This window comes from Melospiza georgiana, unplaced genomic scaffold, assembly GCF_028018845.1.
Source record: "Melospiza georgiana isolate bMelGeo1 unplaced genomic scaffold, bMelGeo1.pri scaffold_29, whole genome shotgun sequence".
In the NCBI taxonomy this organism is placed as follows: domain Eukaryota; kingdom Metazoa; phylum Chordata; class Aves; order Passeriformes; family Passerellidae; genus Melospiza; species Melospiza georgiana.
The window spans coordinates 8,498,629-8,520,387 of record NW_026652215.1 but is presented as its reverse complement, the minus strand read 5'-3'; the positions used below and the strand labels follow the sequence as shown (position 1 = coordinate 8,520,387).

General features: G+C 46.7%; 1 protein-coding gene across 1 annotated transcript in view; it reads right to left on the bottom strand.

Annotated features, from left to right (window-relative positions):
• LOC131096425 (uncharacterized) overlaps positions 1 to 21,759 on the bottom strand; it is a 1,435,131-nt gene that overhangs the window by 1,273,673 nt on the left and 139,699 nt on the right. The window contains 1 exon segment of the mRNA XM_058044763.1: positions 13,536 to 14,074. Within this exon segment, the coding sequence (XP_057900746.1) occupies positions 13,536 to 14,074 (539 nt within the window).

The following is a 21,759-nucleotide window of genomic DNA, read 5'->3' as shown; positions in this document are numbered from 1 at the left end:
ATTTTGAATTGGAGAATGATGAAAAAGCTTAAGAGACTGTCAGCTGTAGTCAATACACACCGCTTAGCTGATGTACTCAATACAATAGATGTCCCCAAAACACTTGATACGAAACGGTTATGAATCAAGCATATGTGCCTTAGAACAACTTCTTAAATATCAAGTATGATTTGCAGAAAGTTACTTTAATTTTTAGAAAATAATTTTAAAAGACGATGATAATATTATGATTTGTTTGTTGTTTTGATTATTTGTGATTTGTTTTAATCATTTTGAAATTGTTAAACAAATGATATTGCTTTCAGTGATGAATATTTTTTGAAATTGTTAAAATTAATCATAATTTTTTGAAATCGTTATAAAAATAACCACGTGTGAAGTTGTTATGATGATCAATAATAATTATGTTTATGTTTGTTGGTTCCCCTTTTCCCTTTTTCTTTTCCTTCTCTTCCCCTTTTATCCCCTCTCTCCTGTCATCCCTACTTTTCCGGGGTTATGCTACCAACGTGCAACGAGTTTCGAAGACACTCTAGAGCTCTGCTGATGAAGATTCCTCAAGACAATCGTGAGTCACGGGGTCGTGTAGAAGTCCATCCGAAAATCCTTCATTTTTTGCCTCACAATTGTCATGAGAAAAGACTACCGAAGAGTTAAAAGTGCTGAGCCGGTTGGGAAAGAAAGTCTCCTTCTTATCTAGTGTGTTCACAAGTGATGCTTGCAGAACACGCCATGCTGTACTCGAAGGGGGCATGCTGCCCTTTTCTGGACAATTGAACTGGACTTTCTTCCAAACTCCTGACCTGGCTGGACTGAGCTCTGGGGTGGCTCCCCCCCGCTCCATGAGAAGACCCCTCTTGCCTGTCTTCAACCACCGTGACAGACCAACAGAGATGCGAATCTCCTCATCAAGGAACCAAGAACCCCTCTGGCACCCTATTGACACCCCCATGGCACCCCCATGGCAACCTCCTTCCAGAGACTGGGACTGTTCTCCCTCCCAACTCAGGGAGGGGGAAAAACCTAACGTGCCTGTGAGCATTCGGCCATGAAAACAATGGACTTCTCCCCTCCATGGAAACTTAATTTCAGTTACCTTCCCCCAACCAAGAACAGTGTATATATTGGGGTTCGGCCCGACTGTCCTTTGAGATCTCCCCAAGACGTGTACCAGCGAGTTTCGGCGGCGGGACCCCGAAGACATCACGTTTTGGTAGCTATACCCCATTCCCTGACCTCCTTTCCTCCCTTTTTCCTTGTCTTACCCTTCTCTTCCCCGGATCCCTTAACCAAACGCATATTTAGCTGTGGTTATAATCAATAAATTGTACATTGTTGATTTGTTACTGCAAAACCCCTGTGCCTCTTGTTGGTTATTTTTGCACCCAAAAATCATTCGTCACCCGTTCATTTCGGGCGGACCTTCACATAATTGGCGTCACGGAGAAGGATTCCAGCAGCCAGTGAGATTTTGCAGGTTTTGTGTAGTTTGTAACCTCTCGCAGACTACACATGCCAAAGCCAAATCTCACGCTCGATTGAGCACACAGGCTCCAGAATTGACACAAAAGATTTTTTCGGTGCAAAAGCAGGGGAAATTGTCACTGTCACTTCTGTTACTGATTTTACCGGCACGGACACTGACACTGATACATCTACTGGTCCTGATATTGATGCTGTTACTGATATTGATAATGTTGTTGTTGTTGTTGTTGTATTTGAATTGAATCTGAACCTGTTACTGTTGTTTTTGAGGTGAATTTGAACCTGTTACTGTTTTTTACTGCTGTATTTTTTGTACCTGGACTGTCTAAAAGGGAAGGGGCAGACTTGAAGTAATTAAGCAGTGCCTTTTAGACAGATATTGTCCCTTCACCTACACAGGGAGCGAGGGGTGGCCCAGCGAAGGCTGAGTGGCTTTTTCCCTGTTCTAGGTTCTGGTCTCCTCACAAAGAAAACATTTCTGTGTGTATGTGTTCATGTGAGTGCGTATCTGTACTGTCTGGGAAGGAAGAGACAAATTTGAAGCAACCTCACAGGGCCTCCCAGACTGATTCTGTCTCTTCAACTACCCAGGGAAGCCAGGGGACAGTGGAAAGGCTGTGTGATTTGTGTAACTTAAGTTAACTCCCTGGTGTAGCTTTGGTCCCCTCACAAAATGACTAAAAACTTCAGTGCAAAAGGTAAAGCTGAATTTTATGCTCTGCTTGCTAAATACAATGCCACACCTTCTCCGGAGGGAGAAGGATGGGCAAACTGCAATTGGTTTAACTTAGAAAATGTTATTGATAGAATATCTTCTTTGCAACATGAAACAAAATTTAAACTGGGCAAAAATAAAACCATCCTCTGCTCAGTCTTGGGTGCCTGTCTCACAGCAGCCATAGAAACTCGCTTTAAGCGAAAAAGTGAGGAAAATGCTATCATAGACTCCCTCCAAAACTTAGTTGAAGTTTTGCAAAAACAATTGGATGAAGAAAGAAATGTAAATAACTTGTTACGGACTGCCCTGAGAGAGGAACATGTTAAAAATTCACAGAACTCTGATTCCTCAAAAGAAACAGAGGAGAAAGAAACTCCTCACACTAGTCAAAATTGTTCTCAAACAGAATTAACCCTGATGAAAAATTGTGGGAAACACTGCTGTAACAACATAAAACCTCTAATTAAAACAGAATACAACTATATCAATAATGAAGATTTTAGCCCGCACAAAACTACTAAAGAAATCCCGTACACTGCTACTGAATTAACAAAACTTGCAAAGCAGTACGGGCTTCTCCCCCAAAAATCTGAAACAGAACACATTTGTCAAGTGTCTCTCACTGGGGGAGATCAGATTCTTTTGTCAGAACAAGGAGCCGGTGGGTGCTGGGGACATGGGGTGTTCCTAACAACAGCAGACAGATGCATCCCATGGTCCCCAAATCAGCACACAGCTCATTGGGCTGAGGGGCTTAACCCCTTGGAAAGGAGAGACCCTTTGGTTGGTACCCTTGACCAACTCCTGGAAAACATTCACAAATCCGGCTGCCTGCAATTGATTCATGAAAAGAAATTAATTCCTGGTTTTGAATCTCCAATCCAATCACCTGTAAAGCCTGAAATTATGACCTCTTTAACTCAAAGGCTTCCGGGAACACTTAAACCTACAGCAATTCTCCTTCAGAAAACCATAGTAGCTCTGTCTCCTATAGAAAGACCAGATAAACTTCTTAGTAACCAGAATGACCCTTTTGTTCCCCTTTATGACTTGCTGAGAAAAAGAATAAAATGGGATTGGACTTCTTCTCAGAAGGAAAAATTGCAATTGCTGATTCTTGAAGTGACAGCTCACCAAGCACTGGACCCTATCTATCCTACAGACCCCTTTCAGGTGGAGTGGGGATTTGCCTCCTCACAACTTTCAGTACACATTTGGCAGCAGGGTCCCGAGGGTCTGACAAAGCCTGTTGGATTTTATTCCTATGGTTTCAAAGATGCTGAGAAAAGGTACACTACCTGGGAAGGGGTGTTTGTGGTTGGCTTGGCTCCCAGGGAGGTGGAGGAGAACTGGGCAATCCAAGAAACTGGGAGCTTGGGTAGCAGCCAAAATAAACCTGCCTCTGTGACTTAAGCAACCCCTCCTCTCTCCCCCGCTTCTGCTAACAGAGAGGAACAGGACAATGCCCAGGTTGGGGAACTGTTAACTGTTTGGAGTATTTTCCAAAGCGAGGGACAGAATTACTTTCTTGTCTGTATTAACACCAAGTCCTATGCTATGTTTATATTTGGGTTGCTCCAGGCTGATGCTTTTAAAAGAGGTACAGGAGATAATACTGTTAAAGCAATGCAGGGATGGTTTGGGATTTTCCTAAACCCACAGGAAATTCAATCTGGTAATGTTTCTCACTTTACTGTCAAAAGTGTGCAGGATAGGGCAGAAGGTGAAAAGATTAAATGGACTTCTCACACCTCTTACTATAGATGGGGGGTAAATGAGTGTTCCAAAATCACTGCTTTTTGCCAGACAGCTCCAAGCACAATTCCTTCACTACAGGGAGCAGATGATTTCAAGAACCCAGGGCATTACCCTGGACAACCTGTTTTTGGTGGACCCCCTGCTGCTGTAGGGGAAGTACCACTGCTGTTCAAAACCTCTCTGGCAATTCCATTGTTCTAACCTTTTCTGCCTCTTCGTGGCAGAGTCTGTTGTGTTTACTTTTTCAGAAGAACTCCGAGGGACATGAAGACCTGACAAACCATGATAACACTAGTGATGAACAACAGAAATAATGTTTTTCCTTCCCCTTATGGTAACACCAGGTGATGATATTATACATAACATGTAAATTAATTGAACTTGAATAAATTGGCTGCCACAATTAGAGATTTGACCAAATTACAGCAACTACTGCAGTCATTCTTATTGGCTTTTGCGAACACACCAGAGACTGCTTTCAAGCATATTACCAAAATGGGAAAGAGTGAATGTGGATGATCACAAATTGGTAATTGATGCACTTAGTGCTACACAGAACAATGTTTCCTTAGCCCTCAGCTGTATCCAGGCACAATTGTGGATGCAATCTGTCTCTGCTGCAATTATAAGAGAGGGCGAGGAAGGCACCTTCCCCACAGAAATTCGGAAAATAATCTGGGACAGTGCCACTGAATTTGAAAGAGAATTCCAATCCTGGTGGAACCTGGTGAACTTTACCTATGATCCCATTTCAAACACAGCCACTGCTTTTGTCCTAACCATACGCAATGCCTCTGTACATTTGGTCTTCCCTGTTATTGCATTAGGATTAAACCATGATGGAGCTGTTCTCTATCCTACTGAACATAGGGGATGGGCCCGTCAGGTTGATGACAAATGGCAAACTGTTAACCTGGAAACTTGTGTTGTCCGAGAACAACAAGAGTTCATCTGTGAAAGCAATGCAATCATAGATCAAATATTTGTTTAGACGTAGAGCAAAATATCTGTCATTTCAAAATTCGTCCACATGAGGATACCCAGACAGTTCTTATATACATAGGCAATGGCTGTGCATGCTTTAGAATGACATGTGATTCTGTCTTTGTAGAAGATGTTGTAGTAGATGCAAAGAATCATTCAAATTTTTGTGCTTGTAACTTTACTAAGATAGTAGGATGCGATTTCTCTTATGAAGCTCCAGTTACTTCTCACCACCTACTGCAATCGAACTACACACTGATCCAGAAGCTGATGCCCACTCCTATTAGAATGAACCTCACCCTCGTGAGACAACTATTGCTCCATCAAGACCTGATTGACATCCTCGAGAAAATCAAGGAGAGCGGACAGAAGAACCTGGTGACTGTTCATCACAACGTGAGACAAATACACCGGGTTATGGAGAGGGTAAAGCAAGATGCTGAGCATAGGTGGTGGGATACTCTCTTTGGGTGGTCACCTACTGCCACAGGTGTTCTGAACAGTGTGTGCCATCCAATTGTTGTTCTTTTGATCCTAGTTACGCTTGGCTTTATCTTGTCAGCAGCCCTATTCATTTTGAATTGGAGAATGATGAAAAAGCTTAAGAGACTGTCAGCTGTAGTCAATACACACCGCTTAGCTGATGTACTCAATACAATAGATGTCCCCAAAACACTTGATACGAAACGGTTATGAATCAAGCATATGTGCCTTAGAACAACTTCTTAAATATCAAGTATGATTTGCAGAAAGTTACTTTAATTTTTAGAAAATAATTTTAAAAGACGATGATAATATTATGATTTGTTTGTTGTTTTGATTATTTGTGATTTGTTTTAATCATTTTGAAATTGTTAAACAAATGATATTGCTTTCAGTGATGAATATTTTTTGAAATTGTTAAAATTAATCATAATTTTTTGAAATCGTTATAAAAATAACCACGTGTGAAGTTGTTATGATGATCAATAATAATTATGTTTATGTTTGTTGGTTCCCCTTTTCCCTTTTTCTTTTCCTTCTCTTCCCCTTTTATCCCCTCTCTCCTGTCATCCCTACTTTTCCGGGGTTATGCTACCAACGTGCAACGAGTTTCGAAGACACTCTAGAGCTCTGCTGATGAAGATTCCTCAAGACAATCGTGAGTCACGGGGTCGTGTAGAAGTCCATCCGAAAATCCTTCATTTTTTGCCTCACAATTGTCATGAGAAAAGACTACCGAAGAGTTAAAAGTGCTGAGCCGGTTGGGAAAGAAAGTCTCCTTCTTATCTAGTGTGTTCACAAGTGATGCTTGCAGAACACGCCATGCTGTACTCGAAGGGGGCATGCTGCCCTTTTCTGGACAATTGAACTGGACTTTCTTCCAAACTCCTGACCTGGCTGGACTGAGCTCTGGGGTGGCTCCCCCCCGCTCCATGAGAAGACCCCTCTTGCCTGTCTTCAACCACCGTGACAGACCAACAGAGATGCGAATCTCCTCATCAAGGAACCAAGAACCCCTCTGGCACCCTATTGACACCCCCATGGCACCCCCATGGCAACCTCCTTCCAGAGACTGGGACTGTTCTCCCTCCCAACTCAGGGAGGGGGAAAAACCTAACGTGCCTGTGAGCATTCGGCCATGAAAACAATGGACTTCTCCCCTCCATGGAAACTTAATTTCAGTTACCTTCCCCCAACCAAGAACAGTGTATATATTGGGGTTCGGCCCGACTGTCCTTTGAGATCTCCCCAAGACGTGTACCAGCGAGTTTCGGCGGCGGGACCCCGAAGACATCACGTTTTGGTAGCTATACCCCATTCCCTGACCTCCTTTCCTCCCTTTTTCCTTGTCTTACCCTTCTCTTCCCCGGATCCCTTAACCAAACGCATATTTAGCTGTGGTTATAATCAATAAATTGTACATTGTTGATTTGTTACTGCAAAACCCCTGTGCCTCTTGTTGGTTATTTTTGCACCCAAAAATCATTCGTCACCCGTTCATTTCGGGCGGACCTTCACATAATTGGCGTCACGGAGAAGGATTCCAGCAGCCAGTGAGATTTTGCAGGTTTTGTGTAGTTTGTAACCTCTCGCAGACTACACATGCCAAAGCCAAATCTCACGCTCGATTGAGCACACAGGCTCCAGAATTGACACAAAAGATTTTTTCGGTGCAAAAGCAGGGGAAATTGTCACTGTCACTTCTGTTACTGATTTTACCGGCACGGACACTGACACTGATACATCTACTGGTCCTGATATTGATGCTGTTACTGATATTGATAATGTTGTTGTTGTTGTTGTTGTATTTGAATTGAATCTGAACCTGTTACTGTTGTTTTTGAGGTGAATTTGAACCTGTTACTGTTTTTTACTGCTGTATTTTTTGTACCTGGACTGTCTAAAAGGGAAGGGGCAGACTTGAAGTAATTAAGCAGTGCCTTTTAGACAGATATTGTCCCTTCACCTACACAGGGAGCGAGGGGTGGCCCAGCGAAGGCTGAGTGGCTTTTTCCCTGTTCTAGGTTCTGGTCTCCTCACAAAGAAAACATTTCTGTGTGTATGTGTTCATGTGAGTGCGTATCTGTACTGTCTGGGAAGGAAGAGACAAATTTGAAGCAACCTCACAGGGCCTCCCAGACTGATTCTGTCTCTTCAACTACCCAGGGAAGCCAGGGGACAGTGGAAAGGCTGTGTGATTTGTGTAACTTAAGTTAACTCCCTGGTGTAGCTTTGGTCCCCTCACAAAATGACTAAAAACTTCAGTGCAAAAGGTAAAGCTGAATTTTATGCTCTGCTTGCTAAATACAATGCCACACCTTCTCCGGAGGGAGAAGGATGGGCAAACTGCAATTGGTTTAACTTAGAAAATGTTATTGATAGAATATCTTCTTTGCAACATGAAACAAAATTTAAACTGGGCAAAAATAAAACCATCCTCTGCTCAGTCTTGGGTGCCTGTCTCACAGCAGCCATAGAAACTCGCTTTAAGCGAAAAAGTGAGGAAAATGCTATCATAGACTCCCTCCAAAACTTAGTTGAAGTTTTGCAAAAACAATTGGATGAAGAAAGAAATGTAAATAACTTGTTACGGACTGCCCTGAGAGAGGAACATGTTAAAAATTCACAGAACTCTGATTCCTCAAAAGAAACAGAGGAGAAAGAAACTCCTCACACTAGTCAAAATTGTTCTCAAACAGAATTAACCCTGATGAAAAATTGTGGGAAACACTGCTGTAACAACATAAAACCTCTAATTAAAACAGAATACAACTATATCAATAATGAAGATTTTAGCCCGCACAAAACTACTAAAGAAATCCCGTACACTGCTACTGAATTAACAAAACTTGCAAAGCAGTACGGGCTTCTCCCCCAAAAATCTGAAACAGAACACATTTGTCAAGTGTCTCTCACTGGGGGAGATCAGATTCTTTTGTCAGAACAAGGAGCCGGTGGGTGCTGGGGACATGGGGTGTTCCTAACAACAGCAGACAGATGCATCCCATGGTCCCCAAATCAGCACACAGCTCATTGGGCTGAGGGGCTTAACCCCTTGGAAAGGAGAGACCCTTTGGTTGGTACCCTTGACCAACTCCTGGAAAACATTCACAAATCCGGCTGCCTGCAATTGATTCATGAAAAGAAATTAATTCCTGGTTTTGAATCTCCAATCCAATCACCTGTAAAGCCTGAAATTATGACCTCTTTAACTCAAAGGCTTCCGGGAACACTTAAACCTACAGCAATTCTCCTTCAGAAAACCATAGTAGCTCTGTCTCCTATAGAAAGACCAGATAAACTTCTTAGTAACCAGAATGACCCTTTTGTTCCCCTTTATGACTTGCTGAGAAAAAGAATAAAATGGGATTGGACTTCTTCTCAGAAGGAAAAATTGCAATTGCTGATTCTTGAAGTGACAGCTCACCAAGCACTGGACCCTATCTATCCTACAGACCCCTTTCAGGTGGAGTGGGGATTTGCCTCCTCACAACTTTCAGTACACATTTGGCAGCAGGGTCCCGAGGGTCTGACAAAGCCTGTTGGATTTTATTCCTATGGTTTCAAAGATGCTGAGAAAAGGTACACTACCTGGGAAGGGGTGTTTGTGGTTGGCTTGGCTCCCAGGGAGGTGGAGGAGAACTGGGCAATCCAAGAAACTGGGAGCTTGGGTAGCAGCCAAAATAAACCTGCCTCTGTGACTTAAGCAACCCCTCCTCTCTCCCCCGCTTCTGCTAACAGAGAGGAACAGGACAATGCCCAGGTTGGGGAACTGTTAACTGTTTGGAGTATTTTCCAAAGCGAGGGACAGAATTACTTTCTTGTCTGTATTAACACCAAGTCCTATGCTATGTTTATATTTGGGTTGCTCCAGGCTGATGCTTTTAAAAGAGGTACAGGAGATAATACTGTTAAAGCAATGCAGGGATGGTTTGGGATTTTCCTAAACCCACAGGAAATTCAATCTGGTAATGTTTCTCACTTTACTGTCAAAAGTGTGCAGGATAGGGCAGAAGGTGAAAAGATTAAATGGACTTCTCACACCTCTTACTATAGATGGGGGGTAAATGAGTGTTCCAAAATCACTGCTTTTTGCCAGACAGCTCCAAGCACAATTCCTTCACTACAGGGAGCAGATGATTTCAAGAACCCAGGGCATTACCCTGGACAACCTGTTTTTGGTGGACCCCCTGCTGCTGTAGGGGAAGTACCACTGCTGTTCAAAACCTCTCTGGCAATTCCATTGTTCTAACCTTTTCTGCCTCTTCGTGGCAGAGTCTGTTGTGTTTACTTTTTCAGAAGAACTCCGAGGGACATGAAGACCTGACAAACCATGATAACACTAGTGATGAACAACAGAAATAATGTTTTTCCTTCCCCTTATGGTAACACCAGGTGATGATATTATACATAACATGTAAATTAATTGAACTTGAATAAATTGGCTGCCACAATTAGAGATTTGACCAAATTACAGCAACTACTGCAGTCATTCTTATTGGCTTTTGCGAACACACCAGAGACTGCTTTCAAGCATATTACCAAAATGGGAAAGAGTGAATGTGGATGATCACAAATTGGTAATTGATGCACTTAGTGCTACACAGAACAATGTTTCCTTAGCCCTCAGCTGTATCCAGGCACAATTGTGGATGCAATCTGTCTCTGCTGCAATTATAAGAGAGGGCGAGGAAGGCACCTTCCCCACAGAAATTCGGAAAATAATCTGGGACAGTGCCACTGAATTTGAAAGAGAATTCCAATCCTGGTGGAACCTGGTGAACTTTACCTATGATCCCATTTCAAACACAGCCACTGCTTTTGTCCTAACCATACGCAATGCCTCTGTACATTTGGTCTTCCCTGTTATTGCATTAGGATTAAACCATGATGGAGCTGTTCTCTATCCTACTGAACATAGGGGATGGGCCCGTCAGGTTGATGACAAATGGCAAACTGTTAACCTGGAAACTTGTGTTGTCCGAGAACAACAAGAGTTCATCTGTGAAAGCAATGCAATCATAGATCAAATATTTGTTTAGACGTAGAGCAAAATATCTGTCATTTCAAAATTCGTCCACATGAGGATACCCAGACAGTTCTTATATACATAGGCAATGGCTGTGCATGCTTTAGAATGACATGTGATTCTGTCTTTGTAGAAGATGTTGTAGTAGATGCAAAGAATCATTCAAATTTTTGTGCTTGTAACTTTACTAAGATAGTAGGATGCGATTTCTCTTATGAAGCTCCAGTTACTTCTCACCACCTACTGCAATCGAACTACACACTGATCCAGAAGCTGATGCCCACTCCTATTAGAATGAACCTCACCCTCGTGAGACAACTATTGCTCCATCAAGACCTGATTGACATCCTCGAGAAAATCAAGGAGAGCGGACAGAAGAACCTGGTGACTGTTCATCACAACGTGAGACAAATACACCGGGTTATGGAGAGGGTAAAGCAAGATGCTGAGCATAGGTGGTGGGATACTCTCTTTGGGTGGTCACCTACTGCCACAGGTGTTCTGAACAGTGTGTGCCATCCAATTGTTGTTCTTTTGATCCTAGTTACGCTTGGCTTTATCTTGTCAGCAGCCCTATTCATTTTGAATTGGAGAATGATGAAAAAGCTTAAGAGACTGTCAGCTGTAGTCAATACACACCGCTTAGCTGATGTACTCAATACAATAGATGTCCCCAAAACACTTGATACGAAACGGTTATGAATCAAGCATATGTGCCTTAGAACAACTTCTTAAATATCAAGTATGATTTGCAGAAAGTTACTTTAATTTTTAGAAAATAATTTTAAAAGACGATGATAATATTATGATTTGTTTGTTGTTTTGATTATTTGTGATTTGTTTTAATCATTTTGAAATTGTTAAACAAATGATATTGCTTTCAGTGATGAATATTTTTTGAAATTGTTAAAATTAATCATAATTTTTTGAAATCGTTATAAAAATAACCACGTGTGAAGTTGTTATGATGATCAATAATAATTATGTTTATGTTTGTTGGTTCCCCTTTTCCCTTTTTCTTTTCCTTCTCTTCCCCTTTTATCCCCTCTCTCCTGTCATCCCTACTTTTCCGGGGTTATGCTACCAACGTGCAACGAGTTTCGAAGACACTCTAGAGCTCTGCTGATGAAGATTCCTCAAGACAATCGTGAGTCACGGGGTCGTGTAGAAGTCCATCCGAAAATCCTTCATTTTTTGCCTCACAATTGTCATGAGAAAAGACTACCGAAGAGTTAAAAGTGCTGAGCCGGTTGGGAAAGAAAGTCTCCTTCTTATCTAGTGTGCTCACAAGTGATGCTTGCAGAACACGCCATGCTGTACTCGAAGGGGGCATGCTGCCCTTTTCTGGACAATTGAACTGGACTTTCTTCCAAACTCCTGACCTGGCTGGACTGAGCTCTGGGGTGGCTCCCCCCCGCTCCATGAGAAGACCCCTCTTGCCTGTCTTCAACCACCGTGACAGACCAACAGAGATGCGAATCTCCTCATCAAGGAACCAAGAACCCCTCTGGCACCCTATTGACACCCCCATGGCACCCCCATGGCAACCTCCTTCCAGAGACTGGGACTGTACTCCCTCCCAACTCAGGGAGGGGGAAAACTTAACGTACATGTGAGCATTCAGCCATGAAAACAATGGACTTCTCCCCTCCATGGAAACCTAATTTCAGTTACCTTCCCCCAACCAAGAACAGTATATATATTGGGGTTCGGCCCGACTGTCCTTTGAGATCTCCCCAAGACGTGTACCAGCGAGTTTCGGCAGCGGGACCCCGAAGACATCACGTCTTGGTAGCTATACCCCATTCCCTGACCTTCTTTCCTCCCTTTTTTTTTCCTTGTCTTACCCTTCTCTTCCCCGGATCCCTTAACCAAATGCATATTTAGCTGTGGTTATAATCAATAAATTGCACCTTGTTGATTTGTTACTGCAAAACCCCTGTGCCTCTTGTTGGTTATTTTTGCACCCAAAAATCATTCGTCACCCATTCATTTCGGGCGGACCTTCACAGCCCCCTGTTGCTATGGTCGGTCCCTTGGCAGCTCCATGGAGACCCCATGCCGGGGTGGTTGCCATGGACACCAGCTCAGGCCTGCAGCCACAGCCCGTTGCCATGGCAACCATTGGCAGCCCCATCCCCAGGCTCATGGGATCCCAGAACCCCAGAATTGGCTGAGCTGGGAGGGACCCATCAGGATCCTCCAGTCCAGCTGCTGGCCCTGCACAGGACACCCCAACAATGCCAGCCTGGGCCTGGCAGCGCTGTCCAAACACTGCTGGAGCTCAGAGAGCCCTGGAGCTGGGACCCTTCCCTGGGGAGCCTGGGCAGGGCCCCAGCAGCCTCTGGGGAAAAACCTTTTCCTGACATCCAACCGGAGCCTGCCCCGTCTCAGCTGCAGCCGTTCCCTCCACTCCTGTCCCTGGGTCCCAGAGGGAAGAGGTTCCCACAGCCCCAGCCAGGGACCCGCTCCCAAGGCTGTTGCCACGGCCACCAGGGCTGGGACCAGCTGGGATGCTCGGTTTCCAGGGGCCGGGGTTCAGGAATGGGATTCCCCAATTTTCTGCTCTTGCTAAAACCGCGCTGCCCTCGCTGCCCTCCCATGGAAAGCACAAAGGCAAAGGTCCGGGCTAGGATAAGAACAATTTATTAGGAACACAAACAAGATAAGGGACAAACAGAACTGAAACAATATTGATAACAGAAGGGATAAATTAAACAGTTTACTGGGAAAACCAAAACACAACTAACTGGGTCTTCCTAGCCACAATTTCCCCTGTTTGGAAATGACACCCTTCTTCTCAGGGAGAGAGAGAGAGAGTGTCCCTTTTCTGCATCTGGAAATTCTCTGAGGTGGGAGTGAATTTAATGACACAGCCATGGCAAGACCCTCATGTTTTTCAATGCCACATCATGACACTGGTAGGGGCAGGGAAAGGGACAGGTGTCTTCCCAGCATGGATCATGGGGAACATGGATCACCAGGGTTCTTCCCAATGTGGGTTCTCCCATGGGGGATGAAGCTGGAGTGGTGGATGAAGCTGTTCCTGCATTTGTGGCATTTGCAGGGATCGCTTACTGGTGGCTCCGTTGGTGTCTGGTCAAGTGAGAGCTGGTGGTGAAGCTCTTCCCACACTGGGGACACTCGTAGGGCCTCTCCCCTGTGTGGATGCGCCGGTGCTTGATGAGGTCAAAGTTGTGCTTGAAGCCCTTCCCGCACTCAGGGCAGAGGAAAGGCCTCTCCTCAGTGTGAATCCGCTGGTGCTGGAGGAGATTGGAGCTGCTCGGAAACCTCTTCTGACACTGGGGACACTCGTAGGGCCTCTCCCCAGTGTGGATGCGTTGGTGGGTCACAAGGGCAGATCTGTAGCTGAAGCCCTTCCCACACTCCCCACACTTGTAGGGCCATTCCCTGGTGTGGATCCTCTGGTGGCTGATCAGGTGGTTGCTCTGCCTGAAGCCCTTCCCACACTCCCCACACTTGTAGGGCCGTTCCCTGGTGTGGATCCTCTGGTGCCTGATCAGGTGGGAGCTCCGCCTAAAGCTCTTCCCACACTCCAAGCACTTGTGGGGCTTCTCCCCATCATGAAGCTGCTCATGGACCACCAGCTCTGAACTCTGGCTGTAGCTCTGCCCACTTTCCTGGCTCAGGGTGGCTCTTTCTTCTTCAGAGCACCCTGGGCTGGGTTTGGAGCCCCTCCTCATGGGGGATGTCTGAGGTTTTTCTTCCCTGTTGGATTCCTGTGCGTTAAAATCACTCAAAATGGCCTCTTTCACGAGGTTATGCCATGCAGATTTTTCCTCCCTGGTCTCCATCCTCAGTTCCTTCCCTGGGGAAGGAAGGACAAGGACAGGATGGGATTTGCCTCCATGCCAGAGGGAAGGTGAAGGAGATTCCCCCAGTGCATCCCTGGCAGGATGGCTTTGGCAGCAGGGTTGTCCTGCAGCCAGGGGCTGTGCTGGGCTGGGAGATGGAGCAGGAGAGAGAGGGATATAGGAACTGACTTCCTCCTCACCTATCTGGGTGTCCTGGGGATCCTTCCTCTTCCTCACAGCCTCCTTATCCATCCAATCAAAGTTTGGGAATGGGAAATCCTGTTCTTGGAAGAAAACAAAGGGTGCGCACATTGTCTTTTGTACTGGTTTGAAGGCAAACCTGGGGAGGGTCTAAACCAGAATTACAATTTAAAAGAAAATGAAGATCAAGGCAATGATACAGAAACACTGCCTTAAACGGACAGAGTCAGGATATAACCTGACACCCTGTTGTTCAGGGCGGTGGCAGCAGTCCCATTAAATGGTGGTTGCAGTCCTGTTGGAGAGATGAACACGATTCTGTTGAAGCAGTGATCCTGTAGAAGGGTCTGGTCTTCCTCTGGAGGCCCAGTGGTGGTTCTGGAGCTCTTGTCCTCTGGCAATCCAGTAGGCGAGCTGCTCCTGGTGTAGCAATGTGTCAGCTTATATCCAGGTAGGAATGCTTGGATCCTCCCCCTGGGCGGAGCATCCCACAATGGGATGATGGAATTTTATCAGTTCTGCAGTGACACTCAATGGCCCATTCACAGGAGATATCTCCCCTGGAGGGCGTTATCAGGGCTGAGTCATGGAAGAGATAAAGAACACTGCCCCACCTGTTTATAGCAGTTGCTGAAGGTGGGGATTGAAAACATGCATTTGGTTACATCTTGCATGGCAACCTGAAACAGTGGGGTAATCCCTGCTCAGGGGGTGAACACCACCCCCCTTACCCAAACTGGCTCAGCTGTAAAACCCCCACCCTGGGAATGCCACGCATACAGGGGGCAATGTCACACTTGCCCTGCCCCAGGGGAGGTCTCTTTTTCCTGTCATTCCCTTCCTGTCCCCCCTTTTCTATCCCATTTACTTTTCAATAAAATTCATTTTGGGTTTGGTCTCATTATCACCTTAATTGGGGCAGAGGAATCTCTCTAACACTTTTCTTAACCAGACTCACCAGACTGTGAAATTATTTTGGCACAGTGAGTTTAGGCACTGTTCTCTGACCCCAAGTGCCTTTGACAACAGCATGGTTCCCTCCTCTGAGGAGGTTGTGGTTCTCTCTGGAGGAACTCTTTGAAACTGGGCTGCAGATTTCTCTGAGTGACTTATGGGAGAACCGATGAGGTAAATCGCCTTTGTGGGCCTGGAGAGTAAAGAAAATATTTTGTTGTCCTTCTATTACAGCGACCTGATGAAGGTCTTCAGGGTGAGAGAAGTGGATGAGAATCTTGGTTCATGATCAGAAGGCTGGATTTATTGATATATGATATATAATACATTATAACTATACTAAAAGGAATAAAGAGAAAAGTTGCAGAGGCTTGCTAAGCTAAGAATAGAAAGAAGAGAATGAATAACAAAGTTCTGTGTCCAGCAGAAAGCAAGGACCAACTCTCCCGTGAGTGGTCAGCAAATCCAAACACTCACAGAAGACCAATCACAGATGCTCCTGTTACATTCCAAATCAGCAGATAATTATTGTTTGCATTTTTCTTCTGGGGCCCCAGCTTCACAGAAAGGACAAATCCTAAAAGAGAGGATTTTATGAAAAAATGTCTGTGACATCCTTCCTTGAAATGTTTTTTCAAATCACAGGAGGAAAGGGAGCAAATGATACCAGCGAGACTGACAAGGTTCATTCACCCCATGGTGAGGAACACAAGGCTGCTAAAAGTCCTACAAGAAGCTCAGCTCAAGTAGCTAAATTCCCAAATAACTCCTGAATTCCCAGGCTTGAGTGCTTTGCGAAATGTGAGAATCATTTTTCTCTTCATCCCTGTTCGCCTTTGTGACAGTTACAGAGTTTACTTTCCTTTTAATGATATCTGTATTGGGCTGAATTTACACTTTTATCAGAATGTGCTAGCAGCTGAGCTGGAGCTGTGCAGGAACCAGTGGAACTTGGAATTGCCACAAAATGGTTTGTACTGTCAGTTTATTAATGTTTGGGATTTGTTTGCATTTTCATCACATCTGACTTGTGGGAAAATCAAATATTCATCAAAGTGATTTATGCAGAGTCAAGTTTGATTTCTGCCAAATTATTTTGTCCAGTGCCCAGGGTATGCTCGAGGGGTCCCTGTGCCTCTCGCCATGGGGGATATTTGGCAGGGGTTTGGGGGGGTTGTCGGAGAGCCCCCCCAGGCCCGAGCACCCTCAGCGGAGAGAGGGACACAGAGCCCCTGGTCCCCAGCCCTGCACAGGCATTGCCTGAGGCCAGAGGGATGGAGATCCCCCGAGCATCCCCCAGGGTGAGGGGACAGAGACCCCCGAGCATCCCCTGGGCTGAGAGGGACAGAGACTGCCCTGAGTAGCCCCTGGCACAGGGGTGAGAGGGAGGGAGACCCCCCAGGCATTCTCTGGGGTGAGAATGATGGAGACCCTCTGGGGAATGGCCTGGGGTGACAGGGACAGGAAAAACCCCCCCAAGCATCTCCCAGGGCAAGAGGAACAGAGGCTTCACAAGCATCCCCTGGGCATCAGACAAAGTAATGTTTTTTCTTGTCAGAAATCAAAATTGACCGTAGATAAAATGCCTTGAATTTATTCTTCCCACAAGTCACTTGTGATGGAAAGGCAAATAAATCCCAAAATTTTATAAGCCTATAATAGAAGCTATTTTGTGGCAAATCCAAATTCCTTTGGTCTTGTACAGCTCCAGCTCAGCTGCTGGCACATTCTAAAAAAAGAAAAGTGGAAAATAGGCCCAATACGGATTATGAAAAGGAAGGGGAAGCTATGCGTAGCTGTCACAAAGGTGACAGGGACAAAGAGAAAAATTATTCTAACATTTGGCAAAGTCCCCCAGCCTGTGAAACAGACCTCCCCTGGAGGGGGCCAAGTGTGACATTGCCCCCTGTATGCGAGGCATTCCCAGGGTGGGGGTTTTACAGCTGAGCCAGTTTGGGTAAGGGGGGTGGTGTTCACCCTTTGAGCAGGGATTGCCCCACTGTTTCAGGTTGCCATGCAAGATGTAACCAAATGCATGTTTTCAGTCCCCACCTTCAGCAACTGTTATAAACAGGTGGGGCAGTGTTCTTTATCTCTTCCATGACTCAGCCCTGATAACGCCCTCCAGGGGAGATATCTCCTGTGAATGGGCCATTGAGTGTCACTGCAGGACTGATAAAATTCCATCATCCCATTGTGGGATGCTCCACCCAGGGGGAGGATCCAAGCATTCCTACCTGGATATAAGCTGACACTTTGCTACACCAGGAGCAGCTTGCCTACTTGATTCCCAGAGGACAAGAACTCCCTAACCACCACTGGGCCTCCAGAGGAAGACCAGACCCTTCTACAGTATCACTGCTTCGACAGAATCGTGTTCATCTCTCCAACAGGACTGCACAACCATTTACTGGGACTGCTGCCACCACCCTGAACAACAGGGTGTCAGGTTATATCCTGACTCTGTCAGTTTAAGGCAGTGTTTCTGTATCATTGCCTTGATCCTTATTTTGTTACTGAATTTGAATTCTGGCTTAGACTCTTCCTCAGGTTTGCCTTTAAACCAGTACAAAGCTCATTGTGCTCATCCCTTGTTTTCCTCCCTTGTTTTAGGAATATCCCATTCCTAAAACTTGGCCAGATGGCGGAAGACACCTCAAGGAAGATGAGGATGCCCCAGGACACCCAGGCAGGTGAGGAGGAAGTCAGTGCCCCTTTCCCCCTCTCTCCTGCTCCATCTCCCAGCCCAGAAAATCCCCTCTATGCAGGACAACCCCGCTGCCAACGCCATCCTGCTGGGAATGCACTGTGGGGATCTCTTTCCCCATCCCTCTTCACGGAGGGAAATCCCATCCTGTGCTTGTCCTTACTCTACCAGAGAAGGAGCTGAGGATCAAGATCAGGGACGACAAATCCCCACAGCAGAACCACATGGAAGAGACCGGTTTGAGTGGCTCCATGGGAAAAGAATCCAATGGGGAGGAAAAGCCCTGGAGATCCCCCATGAGGAGGAGGTGCTCCAAACCCAACCCAGGGTTCTCTGAGGAGGAAAGACCCACCCTGAGCCAGGAAGGTGGACAGAGCTTCAGCCAGAACTTGGAGCTGGTAGTCCAGGGGCAGCTTCATGATGGGCACAAGCTCCACAAGTGCTTCGAGTGTGGGAAGAGCTTCAGGCAGAGCAGCACTCTGATCAGCCAGAGGATCCACGCTGGGGATTGGCCCTATGAGTGTGGGGAATGTGGGAAGGGCTTCAGCTCCAGCTCTGCCCTTGTCATACATCAACGCATCCACACTGGGAAGGGGCCCTACGAGTGTCCCCAGTGTCAGAAGAGGTTTCAGAGCAGTTCCAGTCTTCTCCGGCACAAGTGGATTCACACGGATGAGAGGCCCTTGCGCTGCCCTGAGTGCGGGAAGGGCTTCAAGCACAACTCCAACCTCATCAGGCACCGGCACATCCACACTGGGGAGAGGGAGAGGCCCTACGAGTGTCCCCAGTGTGGGAAAAGCTTCACCCAGATCTCTGTCTTAACCAGACACCAACGGAGGCACCTGGAAGGGAAGCTCTGCCAATGCCCCAATGCAGGAGGACTTTTGTGCACTGCCCCAACTTCATCCATAGTTGGAGGATCCATGTTGGGAAGAGCCCTGGTGATCCATTTTTCCTTCGGATCCATGCTAGGAAGACACCTGTCCCTTTTCCTGCCTCTGCCAATGACATGATGTGGGATGGAAGAACATGAGGGTCTTGCCATGACTGTGTCATTACATTCACTCCCACCTCAGAGAATTGCCAGGGACAGGAAAGGGACACTCTCTCTCTCTCTCTCTCTCTGTCCCTGAGGAGAAGGGTGTGCTTTCCAGGCAGAAGGAAATACGTGGCAAGGCAGACCCAGTAAGTTGTGTTTTAGTTTTCCCTGTAAACAGTTTTATTTATACACTCTGTTATCAATATTGTTTCTGTTCCATTCGTTCCTTATATCATTGTTGTTCCCAAAAAATTGTTCTTATCCCAGACCGGGACCTTTGCCTTTGTGGTTTCCATGGGAGGTGGGAGGGCAGTGAGGGCAGCGTGGTTTTAGCAAGAGCAGGAAATTGGGGAATCCCATTCCTGAACCCTGGCCCCTGGAAACCGAGCATCCCAGCTGGTCCCAGCCCTGGTGGCCATGGCATCAGCCTTGGGAGCGGGTCCCTGGTTGGGGCTGTGGGAACCTCTTCCCTCTGGTGCCCAGGGACAGGAGTGGAGGGAACGGCTGCAGCTGAGTCGGGGCAGGCTCCGGTTGGATGTCAGGAAAAGGTTTTTGCCCAGAGGCTGCTGGGGCCCTGCCCAGGCTCCCCAGGGAAGGGTCCCAGCTCCAGGGCTCTCTGAGCTGCAGCAGCGTTTGGACAGCGCTGCCAGGCCCAGGCTGGCATTGTTGGGGTGTCCTGTGCAGGGCCAGCAGCTGGACTGGAGGATCCTGATGGGTCCCTCCCAGCTCAGCCAATTCTGTGGTTCTGGGATCCCATGAGCCTGGGGATGGGGCTGCCAATGGTTGCCATGGCAACGGGCTCTGGCTGCAGGCCTGAGCTGGTGTCCATGGCAACCACCCTTGGCATGGGGTCTCCATGGAGCTGCCGAGGGACTGACCATAGTAACAGGGGGCTGGTGATGGTTGCCACGGAAACTGATCATAGCAACAGGGGGCTGAGGATGGTTGCCATGGAAACTGATCATAGCAACAGGGGGCTGGGGATGGTTGCCATGGAAACTGACCATAACAACAGGGTCCTGGTGATGGTTGCCTGCTAAGGATCACATTTGTCACAGGCACTCAGAGGGGTTCCATGGGGACTTTCCAAGAGTCTCCAGGCTCTTCCAGAGCTGGAATGTCACAGGCACAGACAGGGGCTCCATGGAGACCTCCCTGGGCTTTCTTGGGATGGTAAAGAGCCTTGTGGTCAGAGGCAGTCACAGCCATTCCATGGTGACATCCCAGGGGACCTTGTGATGCAAAGGCATCGATCTGTCACAGGCACTCACGGGGGCTCCACAGTGACATCCCAGGAGTCTCCAGGCTGCCAAAGAGCTGGGGTGTCCCAGAAACTCACAGGGGTTCCTGTCATGGGCACAGTGGGAGCTTCAGGCAAAACCTTTATTTTTTTTTTGGAGAAACTCCTGCTGAGACATGAGATGGAGAAATTACATACTGCAGGCACCATGGATCCTCAAACCCCTGCAGGGCCCCTAGACTTCTAAAATTCCTTCTAAGAGAGGAGACTGGGAGCAGTTGCATCCAATCCCACCTCCAGACTTTGTCAAAGGTGTTAAAGATTAGACACGTGGAATTGAACTTTAATGCAATTTTCCCCCCAGGGTTAAAGATTGAATACCAGATAAATTTATATAAATACAGCTCTGATTTTTTCTTGTCATTATTAGACAGAATGGTTCATTCCCACCACAAAGTAAATGAAAAAAGGGAGTTTTTGTTACAGTCTGAGGTGGTCTGCACACAATCTTCCCCCAGAATTTCTTGTGCCAATGGGTAGGAACCACGAGAGCACCAGCACATAGACACAGACACAGACAAACACACACACACACACACACACACACAAACACACAGACACACACACAGACACACACACACACACACACACACACAGAGAAATGCTGAATGTGTCCAGGGGCCAAAGACAAAAACAAAGGAGAGTCCAGGGTACAAATACAGGGAAAGAGGGTGCAGAGTAGAGCACTGGGGATCCAATGCTCTGAGGGTTCAGGGGCGGTACACATGGAAGGGACCAATAGTAAATGCCAGTGTGGATGGTGGGAAAACAGGGGGAGAACTCACCAGAACATGAACATATAAGAGTTAAAGGGGTAGAGAAGGCCAAGGGAGAGTACAGAACTGGGACAAATTAACACAGTGCTGCAGAGCACCATGGGGAAGCCTCTTTCCTCGCCCTGAGTTGTGAGGAATGCCCAGAGCCTACAGTGTGTCTCTCCAGGGCATTTCTGCTGGCTTTTCCCTGGTAGGCTCACAGGTTTGCACAGTTGTGCAGTGTCACAATGATCTCCTTGGTTCTGCATTCCTGCTGTGGCTGCTGTGTAACAATGGACCTGTGATACCATGAGGCTCCATAGTGTCACCATGGTCCATTTGGTTACACAAGGCCCTGTTGGGACATGATGGACCCTTGGTTCCATGAGGGGCCTGGGCTCCCACAGCCCCTCACAGGGCCTTAAGGCATCTCCGAGTTCCCCATTGCCCCTCATGGCCTCTCAAGGCCCTTCATGACACCTCGTGACTGATGGCCCCTCACAGCCCCTCACAGCCCCTCTCAGCCTCAGG